General features: G+C 43.0%; 1 protein-coding gene across 1 annotated transcript in view; it reads right to left on the bottom strand.

Annotated features, from left to right (window-relative positions):
• Window positions 1-16047, bottom strand: part of LOC306918728 (arf-GAP with Rho-GAP domain, ANK repeat and PH domain-containing protein 3-like) — a gene marked incomplete at its 3' end in the record, with an annotated part of 76729 nt that extends 60682 nt beyond the window's left edge. The window contains 6 exon segments of the mRNA XM_079531596.1: window positions 874-914; window positions 1643-1846; window positions 3481-3743; window positions 8116-8545; window positions 9292-9455; window positions 15903-16047. Coding sequence (XP_079387722.1) covers window positions 874-914; window positions 1643-1846; window positions 3481-3743; window positions 8116-8545; window positions 9292-9365 — 1012 coding nt within the window.
• Between the last annotated feature and the right edge of the window lie 1453 nt (window positions 16048-17500).

Genomic DNA, 17500 nt, shown 5'->3' with positions numbered 1-17500 from the left:
ACACACGCACGCACACACACACACACAGTTCCAGGAAGCAGTTCCATGTCTAAACCACTAAACCATTAGTTCCTTCATTCATCCTCACACAGAGGTTACATCACATCCTGTGTCAGCAGTTACATCACATCCTGTGCATTGACCAAACGAGAACACACACACACACACACACACACACACACACACACACACACACACACACACACACACACACACACACACACACACACACACACACACACACACACACACACACACACACACACACACACACACACACACACACACACACACACCCTTATGTTCCAACGGGAACGAAGAGGATTAAGTAAGGAAGTAATATTGTGCATCGCTAGAGTCTCAACAACTAGCGAGTCCATCACAGTGTAATGTCTCAGAACTACAATGTGTGAAAGCGAGTCCATCACAGTGTAATGTCTCAGAACTACAATGTGTGAAAGCGAGTCCATCACAGTGTAATGTCTCAGAACTACAATGTGTGAAAGCGAGTCCATCACAGTGTAATGTCTCAGAACTACAATGTGTGAAAGCGAGTCCATCACAGTGTAATGTCTCAGAACTACAATGTGTGAAAGCGAGTCCATCACAGTGTAATGTCTCAGAACTACAATGTGTGAAAGCGAGTCCATCACAGTGTAATGTCTCAGAACTACAATGTGTGAAAGCGAGTCCATCACAGTGTAATGTCTCAGAACTACAATGTGTGAAAGCGAGTCCATCACAGTGTAATGTCTCAGAACTACAATGTGTGAAAGCGAGTCCATCACAGTGTAATGTCTCAGAACTACAATGTGTGAAAGCGAGTCCATCACAGTGTAATGTCTCAGAACTACAATGCGTCTCCAGACTTACCTCTAGTTGATCCAGAGGAGTTGTTACTTAAAGTGCTGCATCTGGAAACACAAAGAAAACCAGTTAGTAGTCACAGAATCTGCTAGTAACATCTGGAAACACAAAGAAAACCAGTTAGTAGTCACAGAATCCGCTAGAAACATCTGGAAACACAAATAAAACCAGTTAGTAGTCACAGTATCTGCTAGTAACATCTGGAAACACAAAGAAAACCAGTTAGTAGTCACAGAATCCGCTAGAAACATCTGGAAACACAAATAAAACCAGTTATAGTCACAGAATCCGCTAGAAACATCTGGAAACACAAATAAAACCAGTTAGTAGTCACAGTATCTGCTAGTAACATCTGGAAACACAAAGAAAACCAGTTAGTAGTCACAGTATCTGCTAGTAACATCTGGAAACACAAAGAAAACCAGTTAGTAGTCACAGAATCTGCTAGTAACATCTGGAAACACAAAGAAAACCAGTTAGTAGTCACAGTATCTGCTAGTAACATCTGGAAACACAAAGCACATTACTGTACTGTACTGTACTGTACTGTACTGTACTGTACTGTACTGTACTGTACTGTACTGTACTGTACTGTACTGTACTGTACTGTACTGTATTAAGACATTCGTTTTAATTAGCCCTTGACTAAGTCCCTCCCCAACCCATCCTTGTCCAAAAGGCACGTTGGCAGCGAAGAAAGCTTGACCTGCATAGCAACCGTTGCTAGACTATTTGGACAATCTCTTTTTGGGGTGGGGTTTAGTGAAAGGTGTACCTGTTCCTCTCGGGGGTTCTGTTGTCCAATGAGAGCCTGGGCGGGGGGAGGGGCGTGGCGGCCAAGGGGGAGGAGCCACCGCAGTAGATCTCGTTGGAGACCATCTCCATCCGTCCGTCACCGCCGTTGTCATGACGACCTGGGGGGGAGGAGGAGGGGGCGTGTCTCTGGTCTGAGGTGGTGGGAGGAGGGGGGCGGTGCAACCTGAGGGGGGGGGGGGGGGGGGGAGACATTTTGATTTTAGTTTTAGTCATAATAGTCTTTGGATTGGAATAAAACCTAATTTAGTTTTAGTCATATTTCAGTCATTTGAAAAGTTTGTGTTCGACTGTAGATTTAGTCGACTAAAACTAGTTGATTTAGTCGACTAAAATGTATTTTGGGGGCACGGTGGCACAGTTGGTAGTGCTGTCGCCTCACAGCTAGAAGGTCCTGGGTTCGATTCCCGCTCGGGACACTGTGGGTGCTGGCGGCGTGTTTCCTCCTCCGCGTCATCAGTGCCCATACCCGAGGCGGGGTTGGCGAAAGGGCCTTTCTGTGTGGAGTTTGCATGTTCTCCCCGTGTCCCCTAGGGTAGGTACCCTCACATGTTCTCCCCCGTGTCCCCTAGGGTACGTACCCTCACATGTTCTCCCCGTGTCCACTAGGGTAGGTACCCTCACATGTTCTCCCCGTGTCCCCTAGGGTAGGTACCCTCACATGTTCTCCCCGTGTCCCCTAGGGTAGGTACCCTCACATGTTCTCCCCGTGTCCCCTAGGGTACGTACCCTCACAAAAAACATGCAGTAATCCTGGTCTCTAAACTGCCTCCCCCTGGCCAGCCGGGGCGCCTGATGGAGGGGAAAGGAACTGGTTGGAATAACGTGTTCCTTCCACGCGCTACGTCCAACCAGGGAAATTCCCCCCCTGTAAGGTGTAAAGGAGCAACTTGGACACTCAGGCATGAAGGAAGCATGAGTTCAAGTCCGTTGCTCTCCCCATGTCCCCCATATATGGGGACTAGGTTGGCGGAGGGTGTGTAGAGCCCAGGATGACATTAGATAATTGACACAGGGGTGAAAAATGGGTTACAAAATCGTGGGATAAAAATTATAGGAAAAAAAAAATTGGCGGACATTGATGCCGTCGTAATGATTTATGTTCAAAAAGTCAAAATAGCCGATAATCTGCTATTTTCAGCGTAAATGTAAAGTGTAAAATGACTCATACTGGATATCTTGTCCACTAGTCCCTTTTAGTCTAGTTTCTATCTGTATCGAAATTGTCAATATATTTAGTCTTAGTTTTAGTCATCGTAGCTTAGTTTTTATTTCGTTTTTATTCGTCAGTAAAGAAGTAGGTAGGTAGGAAGTCGACAAAACATTTTTTTGTTGTAGTTTTTAGTCGACAAAATCAACACCATACCTGGGGGGCACGGGGGGCAACGGACCCATACCTGGGGGGCACGGGGGGCAACGGACCCATACCTGGGGGGCACGGGGGGCAACGGACCCATACCTGGGGGGCACGGGGGGCAACGGACCCATACCTGGGGGGCACGGGGGGCAACGGACCCATACCTGGGGGGCACGGGGGGCACCGGACCCATACCTGGGGGGCACGGGGGGCAACGGACCCATACCTGGGGGGCACGGGGGGCAACGGACCCATACCTGGGGGGCACGGGGGGCACCGGACCCATACCTGGGGGGCACGGGGGGCACCGGACCCATACCTGGGGGCCACGGGGGGCAACGGACCCATACCTGGGGGGTACGGGGGGCAACGGACCCATACCTGGGGGGCACGGGGGGCAACAGACCCATACCTGGGGGGCACGGGGGGCAACGGACCCATACCTGGGGGGAACGGGGGGCGACGGGCCATCGGGGTCCAACGGCGGTGAACTCTCACCCCTGTGGGGGTCCGTGGTGGTGGGGGTGAGGGGGTCCGTGGTGGTGGGGGTGAGGGGGTCCGTGAAGCAGAGTGACTCCTGGGACAGCCTGCGTGCGGCGCCAGAGGGCCGGGGGGGGTCCCCCTCCTGTGGGGGGGGGCAGGTGAAGTGGACCGGGGTGGTGCGGCGCCGGTTGAACACCGTCCTGGGTTTAGGGACTGGTTTGACCTGCCGGGGGGGGAGGGGCAGAGGGCAAAGGTCACCATTAGGAAATTAATTGGCTCTCACATAAGTGTGATTATATCCACCTGTTTCCAGAGTCCCAGGTCTTTAATTAACTAATTAACCCATTTTGACCTGAGATCAGATTCTAAAAATGTCTTCTACATCCTGACAGTTTTCAGAAAAAGCTATGTTTCTACGTCAGTCGTTCTTCGATTTTTTTAAAATAGCAGACCTACAAGCTCATGAGCTTGTAGGTCTGCTATTTTTCAACAGCTAAAGCATAACATAATGCTAACACCAAAAGGGGTTCTCGCCCAAAATGTTTCTACTAGTCCAGTAATAAAACCTATGTTTCTACTAGCCCAGTAATAAAACCTATGTTTCTACTAGTCCAGTAATAAAACCTATGTTTCTACTAGTCCAGTAATAAAACCTATGTTTCTACTAGTCCAGTAATAAAACCTATGTTTCTACTAGTCCAGTAATAAAACCTATGTTTCTACTAGTCCAGTAATAAAACCTATGTTTCTACTAGTCCAGTAATAAAACCTATGTTTCTACTAGTCCAGTAATAAAACCTATGTTTCTACTAGTCCAGTAATAAAACCTATTTTTCTACTAGTCCAGTAATAAAACCTATGTTTCTACTAGTCCAGTAATAAAACCTATGTTTCTATTAGTCCAGTAATAATAAACCTATGTTTCTACTAGTCCAGTAATAAAACCTATGTTTCTACTAGTCCAGTAATAATAAAACCTATGTTTCTACTAGTCCAGTAATAAAACCTATGTTTCTATTAGTCCAGTAATAATAAACCTATGTTTCTACTAGTCCAGTAATAAAACCTATGTTTCTACTAGTCCAGTAATAAAACCTATGTTTCTACTAGTCCAGTAATAAAACCTATGTTTCTACTAGTCCAGTAATAAAACCTATGTTTCTACTAGTCCAGTAATAAAACCTATGTTTCTGCTAGTCCAGTAATAAAACCTATGTTTATACTAGTCCAGTAATAAAACCTATGTTTCTACTAGTCCAGTAATAAAACCTATGTTTCTACTAGTCCAGTAATAAAACCTATGTTTCTACTAGCCCAGTAATAAAACCTATGTTTCTACTAGTCCAGTAATAAAACCTATGTTTCTACTAGTCCAGTAATAATAAAACCTATGTTTCTACTAGTCCAGTAATAAAACCTATGTTTCTACTAGTCCAGTAATAAAACTTATGTTTCTACTAGTCCAGTAATAAAACCTATGTTTCTACTAGTCCAGTAATAATAAAACCTATGTTTCTACTAGTCCAGTAATAATAAAACCTATGTTTCTACTAGTCCAGTAATAATAAAACCTATGTTTCTACTAGTCCAGTAATAAAACCTATGTTTCTACTAGTCCAGTAATAATAAAACCTATGTTTCTACTAGTCCAGTAATAAAACCTATGTTTCTACTAGTCCAGTAATAAAACCTATGTTTCTACTAGTCCAGTAATAAAACCTATTTTTCTACTAGTCCAGTAATAAAACCTATGTTTCTACTAGTCCAGTAATAAAACCTATGTTTCTACTAGTCCAGTAATAATAAAACCTATGTTTCTACTAGTCCAGTAATAAAACCTATGTTTCTACTAGTCCAGTAATAATAAAACCTATTTTTCTACTAGTCCAGTAATAAAACCTATGTTTCTACTAGTCCAGTAATAAAACCTATGTTTCTACTAGCCCAGTAATAAAACCTATGTTTCTACTAGTCCAGTAATAAAACCTATGTTTCTACTAGTCCAGTAATAAAACCTATGTTTCTACTAGCCCAGTAATAAAACCTATGTTTCTACTAGTCCAGTAATAATGTCATTGACCTCAAACTAATTGCAAAAAAAAAAAAAAAGCACCTGATTTTGCATCTTCAATATATCCTGAATAACAGAAAGAAAGTTGCCTGGAATTGTCTGAGGGGAAGTGTTGAGTACAGTATGTACAATATGGCCACCATAGACTATTATACGGCAAATATGTTCTACAATTACAATTTACAATTTAGGCATTTAGCAGACGCTCTTAATCCAGAGCGATTTACATTAAGCAATAACAAAAAGCATGGCATACATCACATGTATAAAAAGTAGTTATCATGAATCATGCGTAAACTAAGAACGTAACATTGGAGTATCTATGTAAACTATACATACTATACTATATAATATATTATACATGTGTACTATAAAGTGCTATGACTACATAAAGTGCAATTCTAGAGCTGTCTACATAACAAGCTATAAGTCTGTTTAAAATACTATCTAAGTCTACATAATGTGCTATCTAAGGGGCTAGGCTAGGGCAAGTGCTACGGGCCATGGTGGAGTCTGAAGAGGTGGGTTTTCAGACTACGGCGGAAGATTGGGAGTGAGGCTGCAGTTCTAAATGTCATTATGCTTTAAGTAGCATGTGACATCATGTCAAACTAGGGGGTTTTCATGATGCTGAATCCATTCCAAGCAGTAGTTTTGCACAAAAACACTCATTGGGCTAAAAACGTCCATAGCCGTCTTGACAAATGTGATGATAATTTAGCCCAATGAGTGTTTTTGTGCAGAACTAATGCTTGGAATGGATTCAGACTCATGAAAACCCCCTAGTTAGACATGTCACATGCTACTTAAAGCATAATGAAATTTAGAAAATATTTGCCTTATAATAGGATGTCTATGGTGGCCATATTGTACATATTGTACTCAACACTTTCCCCTCAGACAATTCCAGGCAACTTTCTTTCTGTTATTCAGGATATATTGAAGATGCAAAATCAGCTGAGTTTGTTTTTTTTGCAATTAGATTGAGGTTGACCCTGTATTTATTATCAATTAGATTGAGGTTGACCCTGTATTTATTATCAATTAGATTGAGGTTGATCCTGTATTTATTATCAATTAGATTGAGGTTGACCCTGTATTTATTATCAATTAGATTGAGGTTGACCCTGTATTTATTATCAATTAGATTGAGGTTGATCCTGTATTTATTATCAATTAGATTGAGGTTGATCCTGTATTTATTATCAATTAGATTGAGGTTGATCCTGTATTTATTATCAATTAGATTGAGGTTGACCCTGTATTTATTATCAATTAGATTGAGGTTGATCCTGTATTTATTATCAATTAGATTGAGGTTGATCCTGTATTTATTATCAATTAGATTGAGGTTGATCCTGTATTTATTATCAATTAGATTGAGGTTGATCCTGTATTTATTATCAATTAGATTGAGGTTGATCCTGTATTTATTATCAATTAGATTGAGGTTGATCCTGTATTTATTATCAATTAGATTGAGGTTGATCCTGTATTTATTATCAATTAGATTGAGGTTGATCCTGTATTTATTATCAATTAGATTGAGGTTGATCCTGTATTTATTATCAATTAGATTGAGGTTGACCCTGTATTTATTATCAATTAGATTGAGGTTGATCCTGTATTTATTATCAATTAGATTGAGGTTGATCCTGTATTTATTATCAATTAGATTGAGGTTGATCCTGTATTTATTATCAATTAGATTGAGGTTGATCCTGTATTTATTATCAATTAGATTGAGGTTGATCCTGTATTTATTATCAATTAGATTGAGGTTGACCCTGTATTTATTATCAATTAGATTGAGGTTGATCCTGTATTTATTATCAATTAGATTGAGGTTGATCCTGTATTTTCCTCCTGTACTATATGTCTATCAGTGGTGCTCAACCTTTTCCATGTCAAAGACCCCTGAATGATCTGTATTTGGCCGCGGACCCCCATCTGAAAATATGTTGTTCCAGGGTCCCCCACCCCCCCCCCCCCCCCCCCCCCCACCCCACCCCACCCAGCTCAGACCAGCTCAGTGGCCTTGTTGTTAGAGTGTCCGCCCTGAAACTGGGAGGTCGGGGTTCAATCCCCGGCCGGGTCATACCAAAGACTGCAAAAGTGGGACCCAATGCCTCCCTGCTTGACACTCAGCATCAAAGGGTTGGATTGGGGGGGTCAAATCTACTAATCAAATGATTCCCGTGCGCGGCGCACGCTGCAGCTCACCGCTCCTTGGCTGCGGCTCACCGCTCCAAGAGATGGGTCAAATGCGGAGAACAAATTTCACTGCGGTAACGTGTGTGACAAATCGTACGACTTTGACTTTGACACCCAGAAGCAAAGATTTGAGTTAAAAACGTTCACCGTGACAGAATATGTATTCAAAGATTCGCGGCACATTTTCACGATCTTTCAAAAATAGCAGACCTAGCCGCGCTACGAGCTTGTAGATCTGCTATTTTTCAACAGCTAAAGCATAACCTGATGCTTAACACCAAAAGGGGTTCCCGCCCAGAATAACTCCTACCTGTGATCTCACCGCCGAGCCTCCACTGGGGGGCGCAGTGGAGGCCTCAGTGGAGGCCGTAGCAGAGGTCGTAGTAAAGGTCGCAGAAATCGCAGAGGTCGTAGGGTTCATGGTGAAGAGGTCGGGGGAGGAGCTGTTTCGCAACGTCTCGAAGTTCAAGGAAGCCGGCTCGCGATTGGTCGACCGGCTCCTCATCAGTCCTGCCTCCGACTGACAGCGGACCAGTGAGGTGATGTCCCTGGCTCCCGCCGAGCTGCGATTGGCTCCCGGGCCTTCCCTGCTGGCCTGCGTTTGGATGTAGCCGACCAAGCGCAGGATGCGCTTCCTGTGTCCTGTGGCGGCCACGCCCAGGCTCACCAGCGAATCATGGTCCAGGTGAGTGAAGTCGTCAGCCAATAGGAGCCCGGCTCGCTGGAACGTGTCCAGATACCTGGGAGAGGAGGAGAGGAGAGGAGAGGAGAGGAGAGGAGAGGAGGAAAGGAAAGGAATGGAGACGAGTAATTATGATTATTCATATTGGTACTTATCCAGGTGTGGACGAGTTATTAATTATGAATATTAATATCCTAACTTATCCAGGTGGGTGGAGCTAGTTTATTATTCATAATGAATATGCATATCCTAACTTCTCCAGGTGGGTGGAGCTAGTTTATTATTCATAATGAATATTCATATCCTAACTTCTCCAGGTGGGTGGAGCTAGTTAATTATTAATTATGAATATTAATATCCTAACTTCTCCAGGTGGGTGGAGCTAGTTTATTATCCATAATGAATATTCATATCCTAACTTCTCCAGGTGTGTGCAGCTAGTTAATTATGCATCATGAATATTCATATCCTAACTTCTCCAGGTGGGTGGAGCTAGTTAATTATGCATCATGAATATTCATATCCTAACTTCTCCAGGTGGGTGGAGCTAGTTAATTATGCATCATGAATATTCATATCCTAACTTATCCAGGTGTGTGCAGCTAGTTAATTATGCATCATGAATATTCATATCCTTACTTCTCCAAGTGGGTGGAGCTAGTTAATTATGCATCATGAATATTCATATCCTAACTTCTCCAGGTGAGTGGCGCTAGTTAATTATGCATCATGAATATTCATATCCTTACTTCTCCAGGTGGGTGGAGCTAGTTAATTATGCATCATGAATATTCATATCCTTACTTCTCCAGGTGGATGACGGACAGGAAGGTCTCGACGGTGGTGCGTCCATCCAGTGTTGCCATGACGACCAACATTAGCCTGTGATTGGTTGTCGAGGTCTCCAGCTGCTCGTTACCATGGTAACCACGGCCATCCCTGGCCTACAGCCACGCCCCCATGTCCATCTGGAAGACAGAACCGTCGTCATGACGACCATCTTTATTGACACCTCGGCAGGTTTACAGGAGTCAGGAAGAAGTGTACAATAAAAGTCTACAAAAAAATGCTTTAGTTGTTTTCAGGAAGACAGAAATATTAGTGTTTGTGTGCGTGCCAGCGTACGCGTTCACTTGAACCCATTTTGGGGCGGGAACCCCTTTTGGTGTTTTAAGCATTATGTTATGCTTTAGCTATTGAAAAATAGCAGATCTACAAGCTCATAGCGCGCCACCGAGTGGCGCGAAGGCACAAATTAAATCCTAAATGTCAAGGCCACTTGAAAATAGCAGATCTACAAGCTCACAAGGAGCCTCTGACTGCACGTTTATTTTCTCTAAGTGAAGAAATGATGACAGGTCTTTTAACCAGGATGTCGTGGGAGGGAAGATTAGCTACAATTTACAATGTAGTCGTTTATCAGATGCTCTTAATCCAGAGAGATTTACAGTAAGCAAGAACAACACATGGTGATACATCACATACATATATCTGTACAATATATTGATTGATTGATAGATTGATTGATTGATTGATTGATTGAATGAATGATTGAATGAATAGTTTATTTCGGTGCTTTACATTTACATGTTAAGTTTCATCATTTGCATTTAAGTTTTTTTTACAAAAGGGGGTAGCACCGAAAAGGTCTAGGCTGAAGCCCAAGCTTATTTTGCCTTTAAGAAAAGAAACAAAATACAAAATTAATACAAAGAAAATAAACATAATACAAAGGAAACAGAAATGAATAAAGCATTTTTTAGAACTTAGTCATTTTAGAACTTATGATAATAATCTTATGTTAATGTTTAATAGTGTTAATAATAATGATCTTATGATAATGTTTTATATCTATTTAATACCCTACTTTTAAATAGCTTTTTAAATTTGATATGTGATGTGCATAGCTTTAGTTCATTATCCAGGCTATTCCACAATTGATGAATGTATTAACAGATTGCAAAATTACAGTACATTTCAAGCACAACTCAAAACAAAACTGTTAACTGTGAGTGGACGACACCATAAAGCATTACACTTGTTTACAAGAGGGTCCACCTTGTTCAATTCATCAAAACATTTAGAGACGTACTAATCATCATAGAGGTAAAAAAAGTAAAGAAACAATACATAAAAAAAGAAACATACATACAGTGAGGGGGAAAAGGGGGGATTGAGGTTTTACGAGGGCCAGTTTAGAATTGCAGCCATCCGTAGGTGCCCTTTGAGAGCAGTTTTGAAGGAGTCAAGGGATTTGCATGTCTTAATGACTGTTGGAGGGCGTTCCACATTTTGGTGGCATAGGAGCGAAAAATGTTTAGTCCCTTGTTTGTGCCGAATCTGGGTTGCACATGGTTTGTTGAAAAATATGCACCGTACTGACTGTAAGAGAGGAGCAGAACAATATGCACCGTACTGACTGTAAGAGAGGAGCAGAACAATATGCACCGTACTGACTGTAAGAGAGGAGCAGAACAATATGCACCGTACTGACTGTAAGAGAGGAGCAGAACAATATGCACCGTACTGACTGTAAGAGGGGAGCAGAACAATATGCACCGTACTGACTGTAAGAGGGGAGCAGAACAATATGCACCGATAGCTCTTCATGCTAATCAGAAGGTCACCACACACACACACACACACACACACACACACACACACACACACACACACACACACACACACACACACACACACACACACACACACACACACACACACACACACACACACACACACACACACACACACACACACACACACACACACACACACACACAGGATACAGGGGGGAAGGACAGGAGTGTCTGTGGGGCGGAGGTACACTGTCTTGTGGGAAGGGTGGGGATTGTTTTTGAGTGGGTGTGCGCGTGCGCGTGCGTGTGCGTGTGTGTGTGTAAGTGTAGTGTAGCTCTGTTTTACATTTTCAAGTATCTATAAGTGTACAGAGTTTCTACCATTTACTCTTTTTTTTCTCCAGAACAACAATAGCAGGAAGACCAGAGCCATCCGTCTCACACCCAGAGAGGGGGGGGGGGGGGGAGGTTGAAGGAAGGGGGGGGGGGTTGAAGGAAGGGGGGGGGGGGGGGGGGGAGGTTGAAGGAAGGGGGGGGGGGGGGGTTGAAGGAAGGGGGGGGGGGGGGGGGGGGGTTCCACACTCACCCCAGAGGGACACTATAGTTCCACACTCACCCCAGAGGGACACTATAGTTCCACCCTCACCCCAGAGGGACACTATAGTTCCACACTCACCCCAGAGGGACACTATAGTTCCACCCTCACCCCAGAGGGACACTATAGTTCCACACTCACCCCAGAGGGACACTATAGTTCCACCCTCACCCCAGAGGGACACTATAGTTCCACCTCACCCCAGAGGGACACTATAGTTCCACTTCCACTGTGTATATGTGCGTGCGTGCGTGCGTGCGTGCGTGCGTGCGTGCGTGCGTGCGTGCGTGCGTGCGTGCCTGCCTGCGTGATGTAATAAAGCCACACATTGTCTCATCCAACCTCTGTCTATCTTCACCTACTCCCATGTGTCTCAACCTTAGAACGCTGAATGTTGAGACTATAATTCATTCATTTTAGGACATTTTGAAACATTTACTGATGTTTCTAGCATAAGTGTTTCATTTCCAACCATTTGCAATTTAGGCATTTATATAGTGACTAACACATATATATATATATATATATATATATATTAAATTATATGATTTATCTGGTGACTTACACATTTTTAAATTTTCGTTTTTTCATGTCATGTGAAAGCAGGGAATCATAGCTTCAAATTGACATATTGGTTGTTCAGTTTGACCCACCAGTTTTGGAGATATGGCATATAGAGTAATGTCTTGAGTTGAGAAAACAGGCTTGAAAGGTTCACTTCTGTGGTCTCTAACATTACACCTAGCTACATGTTTAAGAAGAAGAGATGTCTTCATCAGAAGACATGTAAATATGAAATAAATGCTTAAACATGTAGCTAGGTGTAATGTTAGAGTCCACAGAAGACATGTAAATATGAAATAAATTTAAGATAAGCCTGTTTTCTCAACTCGCTGTTTCTCTGCAAGACATTACTCTATAAGCCATATCTCCAAAACTGGTGGGTCAAACTCAACAACCAATATGTCAATTTGAAGCTATGATTCCCCGCTTTCACATGATATGACAAAAACGAAAATTTAAAAAAGAAAATCAATGACTTAACCTTGGTCAGAAGTGGTCACATATAGTCAAATCGCCATGGCTCATTTGTTAATACGACTCGATGCTATGGAGAGATTCGAGACCCAGCGGGATTTCTGATGGAGAAAATAAGCTCAAAACTTAAACGGTATGAAAGCATTGAGTCAGGTTCATAAGGACGGTATAGACCACACAGGAGAACTTCCACAGGAAAACATGGTAGATCCACAAGGAAAGGACACAAAAAGGTCAATTCATGCCTCGATCGGCAGGCTTTATTCAAGTCTAGTCCAGGGGTTCTCAACGTTTCTGGCCGGGGACCCCCGGAAATGCTTTGGCAATGTCTCGGGACCCCCGCCCCGCCCCCTCCCGACCCCCAATATAAATTGACTGCTACAATAACCTCAATAATAGAGACAATACACCATAAATAAATACTGAAACCAGATATAATCATTAGGGAAGGTGTATTCATGTACTATGTGTAGTACAGTGTACTATATGTAAACTCTTCATTTCCACTTTCCAGCCACAAATTATTAAAAATATATATATAATAATAATAATAATAATAATAATAATAATTTGGGGACCCCCCAAAATAATTTGGCGACCCCCGAGGGGTCGCGACCCACGGGTTGAGAACCCCTGGTCTAGTCGACACCATCTTACAGCATGCCTCCATCAGGGATATTGGCCCTCAGGTTACAGCATGCCTCCATCAGGGATATTGGCCCTCAGGTTACAGCATGCCTCCATCAGGGATATTGGCCCTCAGGTTACAGCATGCCTCCATCAGGGATATTGGCCCTCAGGTTACAGCATGCCTCCATCAGGGATATTGGCCCTCAGGTTACAGCATGCCTCCATCAGGGCTATTGGCCCTCAGGTTACAGCATGCCTCCATCAGGGATATTGGCCCTCAGGTTACAGCATGCCTCCATCAGGGATATTGGCCCTCAGGTTACAGCATGCCTCCATCAGGGATATTGGCCCTCAGGTTACAGCATGCCTCCATCAGGGATATTGGCCCTCAGGTTACAGCATGCCTCCATCAGGGATATTGGCCCTCAGGTTACAGCATGCCTCCATCAGGGATATTGGCCCTCAGGTTACAGCATGCCTCCATCAGGGATATTGGCCCTCAGGTTAATACTGATATAATATTGGTTTCAGCTGTTAGGATTCCACTACGAGCTTGTAGATCTGCAGCCCCCCCCCCCCCGATGGCCGCGGTGTGCATATGGTCGAGTTATCCATCTCATAATGTACACTTGACACAACGCAGTGCAGCTGCTATTTAAGATATCTCGGGAGGAGAGGAAACCTCATAACTCCAAAATGTTCATTTTTCAGGACATTAAAAATATAATTTTTTCAGGAAATAAAGAAAACCTTATATTTTTAAAACAAAGCAATACAGCCTCATCAAAGTTGGTGTTGTGACTTTATATATTGTCAATTACTTCCATGAGAGGGGAAGAGGTGGTGGAGTTAGCTGCTTTAGCAGACAGTTTGAGAGGGGGAGAGGTGGTGGAGTTAGCTGCTTTAGCAGACAGTTTGAGAGGGGGAGAGGTGGTGGAGTTAGCTGCTTTAGCAGACAGTTTGAGAGGGTGAGAGGGGGCGGAGTTAGCTGCTTTAGCAGACAGTTTGAGAGGGGGAGAGGGGGCGGAGTTAGCTGCTTTAGCAGACAGTTTGAGAGGGGGAGAGGTGGTGGAGTTATTTGCTTTAGCAGACATTTTGAGCGTCCAATGGAGTTAAGAGGTTTTGTCCAAAGCACGTTTTACTACTTTCCATTGGTTCAATATTTTCGAAACAACACACAGACGTAAAGGGTGTTCAATAGCACTGATTTATGACACAACACACAGACGTAAAGGGTGTTCAATAGCACTGATTTATGAAACAACACACAGACGTAAAGGGTGTTCAATAGCACTGATTTATGAAACAACACACAGACGTAAAGGGTGTTCAGTAGCACTGATTTATGAAACAACACACAGACGTAAAGGGTGTTCAGTAGCACTGATTTATGAAACAACACACAGACGTAAAGGGTGTTCAGTAGCACTGATTTATGAAACAACACACAGACGTAAAGGGTGTTCAATAGCACTGATTTATGAAACAACACACAGACGTAAAGGGTGTTCAATAGCACTGATTTATGGAACAACACACAGACGTAAAGGGTGTTCAATAGCACTGATTTATGGAACAACACACAGACGTAAAGGGTGTTCAATAGCACTGATTTATGGAACAACACACAGACGTAAAGGGTGTTCAATAGCACTGATTTATGAAACAACACACAGACGTAAAGGGTGTTCAATAGCACTGATTTATGAAACAACACACAGACGTAAAGGGTGTTCAATAGCACTGATTTATGAAACAACACACAGACGTAAAGGGTGTTCAATAGCACTGATTTATGGAACAACACACAGACGTAAAGGGTGTTCAATAGCACTGATTTATGGAACAACACACAGACGTAAAGGGTGTTCAATAGCACTGATTTATGGAACAACACACAGACGTAAAGGGTGTTCAATAGCACTGATTTATGGAACAACACACAGACGTAAAGGGTGTTCAATAGCACTGATTTATGCCAAAAATAAATCAAAAACCTCAAAAAATGAGTTATGAGGTTTCCTCCCGACAGCAAAAGAATTATCTTATGATACAGAGAGTTACAGAAACATATATTGCCTTCCTGGATGCATTAACGAGCGTCAACGAACAACACCTGGACACACGCACACGCCGCACGCACACAAACACAAACACACACGCGCGCACACAAACACGCGCGCACACACACACACACACACACACACACAATAATTCTGACTAGCCCACACACATTTAAATATACGAATAAAACAAACAATAATGTTCTTATATTTTGTAAAGAGAAGATTCTGAACAATTCCTGCTCTGCAACCACCAGGCTGTGTGACGTCAGTCAGTCACACAGCTGCCAAATCATTTAATCATCTCTCATCAACAACCTGTACACGCGTGCACGCACTGACACACGCACACACCCACACACCTTCACAAAGTTCACACGCACGGAGCCATATGCAGGCAGCTACATGTACGCAACTAGCACGCGCGCGCGCACACAAAAACCGTTACAACACACAAACCAGCTCCTCAAAACAAACACAGAGTTTAACAAACAAACACTGTTTACTTACATGTGGTGTTGTTGTTGTTGTTGTTGTTGTTGTTAACATACAGTCCTCCTCATGTCGTCACAGCTGCTCTCAGTCTGCAAACACACACCTGGAGTTGTAGTTTAGTGGAGTTCTGACTGTAGTTTAGTTGAATTACTGTAGTTCACTCAGAGCTCCTCCCTAAAGCTGTTCTCATTCTGTCTGGACCAGTTGATACAACACACTGAACGGTGGGAACCAACCTCTCTCTCTCTCTCTCTCTCTCTCTCTCTCTCCCTCCTCTGTACAGCTAGCGTCAGTGTCTCTCTCCCTCCCTCTCTCTCTCTCTCTCTCTCTTTCTGTCAGACCCAGGAAGTGAGTCATTTTGGCCACAACTCTGGATTGGCTGAGAGAGAAAGACAGACAGACAGACAGGTTTGGCGCGCGCAAGCACACACACGCACGCACGCACACACACACACACACACACACACACACACACACACACACACACACACACACACACACACACACACACACACACACACACTACAGTATTTTTATAATCAATTAATTATTTATTAGGCATTCCATTTCATAATTGAAGCCTTTATTTCAGTGGTTGTCAAAGTGTGGTCCGGGGACCCTCTCAGTGGTCCTTCAGGGGTTCCAAAGTGTGGTCCGGGGACCCTCTCAGTGGTCCTTCAGGGGTTCCAAAGTGTGGTCCGGGGACCCTCTCAGTGGTCCTTCAGGGGTTCCAAAGTGTGGTCCAGGGACCCTCTCAGTGGTCCTTCAGGGGTTCCAAAGGGGGCAGATCTCCCCAGCTGTGAGCTTGTAGATCTGCTATTTCCACTACATTGTTGTATGATGAAGTAGGGCATACATACAAAGTTTAAAGATTGATTGATTGATTGATTGATTGATTGATTGATTGATTGATTGATTGATTGATTGATTGATTGATTGATTGATTGATTGATTGATTGATTGATTGATTGATTGATTGATGCCTGTGTTTGCCTCAAAGTTAATAGTACGGCCGTACGGATTTACAGCAAGGGATCCTTAAACATAATAAACAGCCAAAAACTAAGCCAAATAAATGCAAACTGATTGATTGATTGATTGATTGATTGATTGATTGATTGATTGAAATATGTATTAACAGTTTGCAGAATTACAGTACATTTCAAGCACAAACTCAATACAAAGACTGAGTGGACGACACCATAAAGACTGTTAACTGTGAGTGGACGACACCATAAAGACTGTTAACTGTGAGTGGACGACACCATAAAGACTGTTAACTGTGAGTGGACGACACCATAAAGACTGTTAACTGTGAGTGGACGACACCATAAAGACTGTTAACTGTGAGTGGACGACACCATAAAGCATTACACTTGTTTACAGGAGGGTCCACCTTGTTCAATTCATCAAATGGATTGGTTTTGTTTTGGTCAAAAATTATCATTGATTTGAGGCTCAGGATCTGATATTACAGTCACTGCAAATATAACCTGTATTTCCTCATTGTGTTTCATTCACATTTAGTAGAAAGAGTCACTTTTTATTTCCCCAGATATTTTGGGATCAGTAGCTGTTCCCCTTCATAGAGGAACACCATGTTGGTCTGTCAC

This window comes from Electrona antarctica (assembly GCF_951216825.1).
Source record: "Electrona antarctica genome assembly, contig: scaffold_464, whole genome shotgun sequence".
Lineage (NCBI taxonomy): Eukaryota > Metazoa > Chordata > Actinopteri > Myctophiformes > Myctophidae > Electrona > Electrona antarctica.
Note: the sequence above shows the minus strand (reverse complement) of the source record. Positions and strands in the feature narration are given on the sequence as shown.